Source organism: Montipora foliosa, chromosome 2 (genome assembly GCF_036669935.1).
Source record: "Montipora foliosa isolate CH-2021 chromosome 2, ASM3666993v2, whole genome shotgun sequence".
In the NCBI taxonomy this organism is placed as follows: domain Eukaryota; kingdom Metazoa; phylum Cnidaria; class Anthozoa; order Scleractinia; family Acroporidae; genus Montipora; species Montipora foliosa.
Genome location: NC_090870.1, coordinates 37,055,443 through 37,065,442, shown reverse-complemented (window position 1 = coordinate 37,065,442; position 10,000 = coordinate 37,055,443). Strand labels below are relative to the sequence as shown.

Here is a 10,000-nt window from a genome sequence, read left to right as displayed (position 1 = left end):
TGCTTGCTTCGAAACTCTGGAATCTAAAACACAGGCCACATTCCACAGGTCACTCGTTGCAGGTCATTGTTTTACCTCTTTGAAAGTAGCCCAAAACCTTCAATTTGGCTAACCCGAGGCCTAAAAACCAAACCTAGGCCTAGGGTTAGCCAAATTGAGGGTTTTGGTTCCTTTCCAAAAGGTAAAATAATGACCTGCAACGAGTGACCTGTGGAATGTGACCTGTTTTAAACCCGCAGGGGAACCGCCTACTACATCGTAAAAATTCGTAAGCCATAAACCCGTCTAAAAGGGAAACAATTTGCACCCCGATAGCACAGAAAAGACGAGGACAGCCGTACGTAGAGGTAACTGAAGTTTATTTCTACATTTATGCTTGCTTTAGCATTTATAAGCGCAAAGTTAATTTTCCCATACGAAGTCTATAAATCGTCTGTTGCGTACGAAGAACGACCAGTCCAAACGGTCACATACCGAGCTTGGGCTGCCTGTGGTTTCGCTTGAATGAATTTCAATTAAGAAAAAAGACAGCTTGTGAAAGAACTCAATGCCCTAAAAAGCACATCCTAAAGGTCTGACCTCAACTGTTTTGACGGCCACGTAACTATACGCCTTTTTATCACAAGTGAAACAGTTTGCCTCATTTTATTTGGAAAGTAGTTTTCAAAGTGGTGGCAACAATGTTAACGGCAAAGGTTTGGCCTTCTTTGATGATCGTGGTTTTAGTGGCCTCAGCTGCAACTTCGAGTAAAATTTCTGGTGAGTCATGCTTTGTAGAATAGTACATAAACAGGGTATCCTAGCAGCAAAGACCTAAGCAAAGCAGAACAAGGAGCACAATGACAAACTCTTCCAGTTTCATTTGCGGTGTCCTCAGAAAGTTTGTCGGTCTCTTAAATAGGGGCTCACTTTTGCAAGTTCAAAAAGAGAGTTAACGTTTTATTGAAAGGATTCATTTCCTACGGCGATAGATAATACATAGCCTTGTTTAGCACCTTCAACGACAATTATTATTTTCCGAAAACACAAAACTCCGAATTGCATATCTTCGGTGTTACGAAAGTGTGAGGTGACTTCAGTATCACACAAAACTGAGCTCTGATCGTTTTTGTGACAGTTTAATCCCAATTTCTGAGACGCTGAATACCGTCAGAAAAGATATTCCATCGAACCTAGCCGTTAGGTTCCCATGGCACAACGCAGTTAAAACCTTAACCAGCTTAAATTATCTTCGGTGATTACTCAAAATAAAAAATTTTCGGAAAAAATAACCGCGAACAAAAGATGAGAAATTAACTTTAACAATATTGCGCATGTGGGCATTCCAGAAAGTTCTGTTGGGGAAGATGCTCTGTTCTCATGAGATTGCTTCGACTAAAATATTAATGGAAACTTTATGAGGAATTCGAAGACTGTGTTTTAGAAACAAAAATTTATTCAGGAGAGCACCACTTTGCATCCGGCAGCGAAGAGTGTTCAGGTATTTTTTGCGTTGTGGACATATCTCGGCGGGCAGTTTTGCTTGACGTTAACGCAACTCTTCAGTCATAACTTCTGATCAAGGTGATGTTTTTCTTAATTTAACCAAACAATTAAATAATAAGGGAATTCGATCAATTAAACGATTATCACAAAGGATACCTCCCATCATAAACGTTTTTAGTTTTTACTTTCAAGAAGTGGCCGTCAATTTTGTAGATCGGTTTGACTTCTCTTCACTGAACTTTGATGCTGTGAAAATGTGTTCTATAGCGTCTATCATTTCAATTGACATGAGATGTGTCCTCAAACTTACCAAATCTCGTTCCTCTTCCTTTTTGAGCGGCTGTGGGTAACAAACTTTCAGTTACATCTTTTTGTTAAATGTCAGTGGGGAAAATGTACGGCGTTGTTCGATGTGATCTATCCATTTCGAGATATTTAGGATCTTACGTGTGAAAGATATGAACCGTAGAGAGTGCTAACTTGTGGAAGGACATGATGTCAAAGACAAGCACGTAATTTGTTACGATACTTCTTGATACATCAAACACTGTTTATTTGCTCGGGTTCTTGGGATCTTTGAACTGGTTTTTTTCAAACTGCTTGGAACAGTGTCGTTGGTTAGGATATATTGTTTCGCTGTCGTTGCGTTGTTGGCAGTTACCATGTCTCTAGGCAGTGGCTACTAGCCGGGGAAGATAAGGTCCGCGTGAGAATGGGCAAATTATCTTCGAGCAGTGAATGTTTGATTTTAAATCTTTTAGTAGTAACCCAAAATCTGATTATCATCAAAATAGTGCTGACTTGAGTCAAAGGATGTGAATATTCTTGGGACAGATATTGCTCGTGGAAATTAAATCTCGACATTGAATGATATGTCTTTTAGATAGATAGATAAATAGATAGATAGATAGATAGATAGATAGATAGATAGATAGATAGATAAATAGATAGATAGATAGATAGTTTATTATCACCTTAGATTGCAGTTATAACTGAATTGATAAGGTTTACATTACATAATTAAAAAATTTAATTCTGTAAGTAAAATATATTAACTATTATGATACATTAAGATAGATCTATGAGAACTAAGGGAAAAGAAAAAAATAGATATATATAAATATATATACACATATAAAATTGTAAAGTATAAGGTACCAAATGGAGAATTGACTAATGGTATTCGTTATATAAATAAAGAAAGTTTATTTAGAGTCATAAATCCTAGCGCTAGCGTTAATAAAGGTATTACTGAACCTATTAGTCTTACACAAGGGCGTTGCAAAAACCCTTGGTTTACGCAGGGTTACCGAAAGATGATTAGTGTTAAATGGTAATAAGTGAAATAACTGATTGTTAGGATTAGAAATGGTTTGTTGAAAAAAACTCTGACACAATTCAGATCTTCTTTGCGATAAACTATTAATATTTGCGGTCTTAAGAGCATCAACGTATGACTCATCGTAGCCATATATATAATACGCATGGCTCTCTTTTGTACTCTTTCTAAGGCTGAGCTAAGATACTCAGGTAGACTATAAATGAAACACTTGACAGGCATATAATGAAACTGACTGAATGCAAGCAATATAAAAACAGACTAGATCCTTAGCTGAAACATGAGCGCGCTTTAGTTGTATTAAGAAGTACAATCTCTTTGCCGCTTTGTTAACGGTAGCATCTACATGCTGATTCCATTTAAAATTATCCTGAATAATCACACCTAGTACTTTCATAGATTTAACAAGATCAATAATAGCGGTTTCGTTAATTGATACTAGCTCGCGAATCGCCGGAGAACGTGAAAAGGAAATTCTAAGCTCTTTGCATTTCTTGGGATGTAATTGAAACTTATTGATCTCGGACCACTGTGTTATCTCATTAATGGCATTCTGTGCCTGGCTGACCTCTCTGCTGTCAACTACTTCATAACTCGTTGTGTCGTCGACATACTTAACCGTACCATTCGCAGAGGGCACTACAAGATCATCGATCATAGCAATAAAAAGGCAGGGGCTAAGCTTTGTCCCCTCGGGAACCCCGGCGGGTACAGATTGCCATTCCGAGAAACAATCTTCAGCTAATTTAACTCTTTGAAAACGATTACTCAGTAAGTCGCCTATCCAATTGATGATATAAGGATTAATATGATCGTAATCAGAAAGCTTAATCATAAGTAGGGAATGATCTATAAGATCAAAGGCCTTCTTGTAGTCCAACACAAAGACTCTAATATCATTCACTTAAACCATCAGTTTCTTTCGCCCAGTTATGAATCATAGTTATTAAAGCGTGGGTAGTTGATGAGCCAGGAATACAGCCAAACTGGTCAGATCTTAACTTCCTAAGAATTGCAGGTTTCACATGATCTTGAACAACAAAATGTTCAGCTATCTTTGACAACGTAGGAGTAAGGGAGATTGGTCTAAGGTCCTTTTTAATATCTTCAAAAGGTATTTGTGGTGGGATAGTGTTCATGAGATACAGGGAACAGATTTAAATAGGCTATAACTGCTTCAAACGAGGTTTAAAAAAACGTCATGCAAACCCTTCTTGCGCCATACGTTGCAAAGGTATATAGCTAACAACTTCGTAACCACAACAACGGCCTAAATTTCCACAGATAAATCAACGCCACGCTTTAAAATATTCTAGTTCCAGCAACGATAGGATAGGAGTTAGGAGGGTTCCAAGATGGCCAGAACCTCATAACTCTAGTGCAGTCACTAGGTGTATTTTTGCCCAAATTAACCACCGGCTTGTATTGCTTGAAATGATTAATGGCAGGTATAATCCTGGGTAATTATTTTTTGCGATAAGCAATCTTTAAAATCTCTTTTTCAGAGGTCAAAATGTATTAATACTATATTTGTTGTTCACCTTCCTTTTAAAGAATCTGGAGGGAAACGCACAAGAACGCATCAATGGTTTTGGAAATCGGCTCTTCCACCACCTCCGTCATTTTTCGCAGGAAACAAGCCCCCTGAGAACCTTCCAGGAATTAGCGGTGGAACAAACATTCAACAAAAATTACCGGCAGATCCTCCGTCAACTCCTCCTTATTTTGTGTCGCTATTTGATCCGGCTCGAAACATTCCTTTTTATTCTGCATACAAAGTAACTCCCGCTCAGGCAACAGCGATTGAAACACACCGCAGAAAAGATTTTAATTGGAGAAACCCAAAAGATGCCAAAGGACAAGGTATATTAACTTAATTTGTCGTAGCTATTCGCACTTCCTCCACGCAATAGTCACTGGCATGGCATGATTGCCATTGAACCGCACAAGTTTGATTTCCAGAAAACTCAGTTTCACATCTTGGGCTATTAAGTGCTTGACTGGCAAGACCTTCTAACAGAACATTTTTGAGATGTGGGATGAGAGTGTGAGAGAGAGGGAAGGGGGGGGGGGGGGCACGGGGGCCTGATGCTGGCGTACTGAACAATGTTAGTATGGGCGTGTAAGAAATTATTGCTCTTGATGAACGAGAAGTTACTCTTGTGCTTCCATTGTACAATTGTGGTAGACATTCCCGTGTTTCCATAGGTATTCCCGTGGACGGTGCATACAAAGAAGCTATCACCAAATACAAACAACCACTGAGCAGAGGTCATATGAATCCCTCAGGAATAAATTCGTTTGACCAAAATTTCATGAAAGCTACATTCACCCTTACTAATGCAGCACCGCAATTCGAAGCCTCTAACAGCGATCTCTGGCAGACATTTGAGACCAGAATACGCACCTACGCTAAAAGTACTTGCGGAAATTCCAAGCGAGGGGGCACCCTTTATCTTCTAACAGGGACATCTGACTTCGGACTCAAGCCCGGTTCTGCAGGAAAACCGGTGCAAGACACCACAATACCGTTACCCTTTACAACGACTACCTTCTCCAAAGGAATAAAGCTTGTAACACCGCGCGCTGTGTGGACAGCTGGCTGCTGTGAATGGAATGGCAAAGCAGAGTCATTTGCGGTTATGAGCAACAATCAAAAGGATAAATCGTTGCTGTACCAGACAGAAATGAGCGTCGCTGATCTTGAGGTGCTGCTTACTGCAAAAGGATCCTTAGGAGTCAAGTTATTCCCGGGAGCGGCAAAGTGCGGCGATACTTCAAGTAAAATCATTCTACCACCATAACAGGCCAGTGGTAAAGTAACAACCTCAGGAAAATAACGCCTTGTAGTGAAGATTACACATAGGTACAGTGATGGATAAAATGGTCTCAATCGTATTGTCCTTATTGTAAAATTGAAAATGTTAACAATGAGTGCTGAGTTGTCAGTTTAAAAAAATGCAGCTGCAAATGTTGTTAACTAGAATATAACAATAAACGTTCTCATATGGCTATAATTCCTCTGGTGTCAATTTTTGTACGGATTATTTCAACAATTTCGTGATGTACGGGAAATCAACACCCCAATCTGTCACAGTTCAGCTAAATCATAATTCTGTTGAAATAAAAGTGCTACACGGCCAACTTTTGAAAAACATAACCCTTCCATAATTCAGCTTAAACCGAGAAGAACTGTCGAAACATGTTTCTGAAAATGAAAAACAGGGGCGGATTTAGGGGAGGAGGTGGTGCCGAGGGGGCCTTGGCCTCCCTTTTCTCCCTGTATTTAAAGAGCTTCTGTAACCAACACAGTGTGCATCAGCCGCGGTTTTACTTTAGATAATGATTAGTTCAGCTTCAGAGCTTTTCTTATTTCAAACGTTTTGCTTTGATAGATGTACATCACGTATGAAAAATTGAATATATAATGCGTATCAAATATGAAAAATTATGATAAAAAGCTCACCGCTTTTTACAAATTCGAGCGACACGTTAAATGTAACAGTCGTTTCTCTATTTTATAAAGTGACGTAGAAGACTGGAAACACATAATTTTTCCGAGAGGGGCATATGGTGAGGGGGGGGGGGGGGGGGTGTGCACTCTCGCCGCAATTTTTTGGCCCCCTCTTTCTTGAATTTCTGGATCCTCCCCTGGAAAAAGATCGTGTATTTTCTTAAAATTATTCACACAGTGCCATTTCTATATATCTCGGAGGAATTCAATTTTGCTACTTGATTCAAGATTTGATCGCCGAAAGCAGAATATCCCCAATGTGACTACTTCTGTAGTTGTGAGTACCGCGTGCTGTTTGCTAATGGTTGTATATGCTATATCACACGGTTACTCATGCTATGCAAAACACTAAACCAGTTTAATCAGAAGACTTGCTTTTACTACAAAAAACTTTAACCCGTCCCCTTCTCTTTCGAGTGCCTTGGATCCGGAATTGTTAACTTGGGTGTGTAAAATATTTCTCGAAGCATTTGGTTTGCTCAAACGCCATAAATATTCTGAAGCTTCACGGACATATATAGATTTAGCTAAGCCTAAATGCGGAGCTCCTGGGTTATTTATTTTTAGTAGCCTTAGTTAAACAACGAATTTACGGGATAAAAAAAAATCGAATTTTTTGTTTAGCCTTGACTAAAAACAAACGAATAAAAGAAACCAATCAAAAAAATCTAAAACGATTTAAAACAAGAAGAATTGGAAATATAATAAAGATCCCCTAACAAAGGAAGTTTACAAGAAGAGTGTACCACCACACTGAGTAGGTTACCAAATACCATCCCAGTCCCGCGTAAAGCCGCGTCAAGCCACAGAAAGCATGGGAAAATTTAAGCCTTGTTTATGTCTGTGTCCTGATTACAAGAAGTTTACCTGATTGGACCTGCGATCCAAGAGAAAACTAGTACCTGGCCAGCGGTTAACTCTAATAAAACAGGTTACTTCGATGAGCTCTAAACTTGAGTCCGCGATTAGTCAAGTGATACTGGTCAGCGGATACCTTGTTTTGACAGGTGTCAATTGACCATTACGTGGATGTCGAGTAACAAAGATGTACGCTGTAAACGGCCGCCATGTTGGGTGTCTTGATTATTATTTGCAGTATCAAAACGTATAGATGCAAAAAATCTATGGCATGTATAGGGCGCCCAGCGTAACCTATACAACCTAAAAGGAAATCAAACTAGTTACACAACCATACATCTAAGCAAATGATCCTATAAAATAACAGCTTTTAAAAATGTTGAAAAAAAAAGTATACAATATGTACAATAAATTAAAAGTAATAATAAAAGGTTAATAGTTCATTATCAAAAAATAAAATGTTCCAAATTATAAAACAGCTGCTTTGAAATAACGAGCTATATGCAACGAGTATGAAATGGTGGCTTTCTGCATCTTCTCTATAACACACTTTGATCGGGCACCAACAAGCTTCTTCATAGTTTCTTCTACGTCCTTCGACCATCTTCCCAATGCGTCAATGATGATGTTGTTTCAATTCTAAAAGTAGTGGACCATACTTCATTGCCTTCTCTTCAACTTTCTTTGCACGATTATCAATCCAGGGGCAGCTCATTTCTACTGCCCAGACTTGCTTTGCCTTGTGGTCCACGAAACGAGCATTCTATTAGCCCTAACATACGTGTGTTCTGCATATACCGCCTCATCCCAAAAAGCTTTCCCTTCATCCGACTCATCGATAGGTTTTGGTTTCACAGGTGAATACCAAGGAGGAACACCTTCCATCAGCTTGAGGTCTTTGCACTTCTCGAAGAATAATATCTTCAGAGCAGCATTGTGTCGGTCCAAATACTTTGATTGAGCAAGTGTAGAACATCCTGACAAAATGTGTGGAAGTGTCTCTGCTTCTTTACCGCACAGCCTACAGCTTACGTCTCCCTGGGTTGTTCTGGTCTTTTGTGTTGTATACACTTTGGTTGGCAAGAGTTGTTCATAGAGTTCGATCATACCTGCAACTGTATGGGTGGGTGCCGATGACCAATCCTTCATCCATGCAAAGCACGCATCTTGACTAAGTTCTTCATCTTTCCAACGCAATGTGAGCAACCACCCATGCCAATTCTCCCCCTTTATGGTCTCCTGTAGCTTATCTATCATTGCACGCTTCAAGAGTTCTTTGATCTTCGTTCCCTCAACTTCTACCTCTGGTCTTCTAGCTAAAGTAATTGAAGGATTTGGGTATCTAAGAGATAAACTTATCTCCAGTTCCTCCGCATATTTGTGTGCCTCAGTTAGTAGTGAACTGATGGCCTTTCTCCACTGCTCTCTCCTCAAACACCCGGACAGTTCTTATCGTAGGGTCTGCATTCTGATAGAGCTTTATAGCAGCTTTGATCTTTGTAAGCTTGTATTCTTGTTCAACCACGCCCTCCTAGGTGTCTGGGTAGATACATAACAGATACATAACAGCTGTCGAGCTCAATGGGTGTTTTCCTCCGTTCTCGTGAATAATCTTTCTTGCTTCTCTATCAACTACTCTCAGTTCGGTGATAGGCCAGTGTTGGGTCCACTTCATATAGCTGAGCACGGGAAGTGCGAATTGAGTAGTTGCTATTACTCGGTTAACATCGGAAAGAGGGCTAGACCAGATTACAGACAAGCGTTGAAGGTAGACCTTTGCTGCACTCACGAGAGTTAACTTCTCGTCCTGTTTCACTGTTTCACACACTCCAAGGAACTTATAGCTTGAACCTTCTTTGATACTCTGAACCACTGACGTCTGATCGAGTTTAAGACCTGCTGCATCATGCACTAGAACACCTCTCTTGACATGAATAGTATTGCACTTCTTCGGGTTCCACTGTAATCCAATATCATTCATTGCTGCACATGTGGATCTTAGGACTGTATTAAGCTTTGTTTGCGACGATGAGAAAACTTTAAGATCATCTATGTACAGTAGATGAGTTATCTTCATACCAATTGGTTTGGATAGCTTATAACCCTCTGTTGCATTAAGTAGCCACCCTACTGAATTTAAGCAGAGCGTAAACAGACGTGGACATAACGCATCGCCCTGAGGTAATCCTCTCATAAATCGAATAGTACGGGAGGTCTCGGTTCCACACTTTGTTCTAACAATGATCTTAGTGTTCCAGCTCTTTAGTAGTTGCATTATTACTCTGCACAGCCAATAGGGGAAACAGTGTACATCCATACTTTTAGATAACCATTTATGATCGACAATGTCATAAGCTTTTTTCACGTCTACCCACGCCATACTGAGATTTCGATGCCCTCTATGGCAATCCAACGTAACCATTCGATCTATCATAAGGTTGTCCGACGTTCCACTGCATTTCGCCTTTGCACCTCTTTGTTCATTCTCCATCAGTTCATTCTCAGTCAAGTGACTGTCTATAGGATCTTGTAGACACGAGGTAAACCATTTGTACATGCTATTTAAACACGTAATTGGACGCTGGTTTTCGCTTGTGAACTCTACGGACTTCGGTATGAGTCTAGTCTTTCCTTCAGAGAACCATAATCCTCAGTTCTCTCAGAAATAGACACAAAGGCCTTAGCCCCACCCTCATGAAGTACCTGTGCAAGTTTCCACCAATAGTTAACGAGTTTATCTGGACACGGAGCACTCCAGTTTCGTTTCTTCGATAAGATGTTTACATCCTGTATGGTATGAAGGC

General features: G+C 39.8%; 2 protein-coding genes across 4 annotated transcripts in view; both read left to right on the top strand.

Annotated features, from left to right (window-relative positions):
- Positions 1 to 10,000, top strand: part of LOC137992989 (uncharacterized) — an 80,987-nt gene that overhangs the window by 14,009 nt on the left and 56,978 nt on the right. The window lies entirely within an intron of this gene.
- LOC137990742 (uncharacterized) lies at positions 640 to 5,831 on the top strand. Of its 2 annotated transcripts, none has more exons than XM_068835854.1 (3): positions 640 to 759; positions 4,379 to 4,687; positions 5,291 to 5,831. In XM_068835854.1, exons 1-3 carry the CDS (start codon positions 681 to 683, stop codon positions 5,626 to 5,628), a joined length of 726 nt encoding a protein of 241 aa, XP_068691955.1. In that variant the 5' UTR covers positions 640 to 680; the 3' UTR covers positions 5,629 to 5,831. The 2 variants fall into 2 exon arrangements, with proteins under 2 accessions (XP_068691955.1, XP_068691954.1); XM_068835853.1 differs by having other exon boundaries at positions 5,033 to 5,831.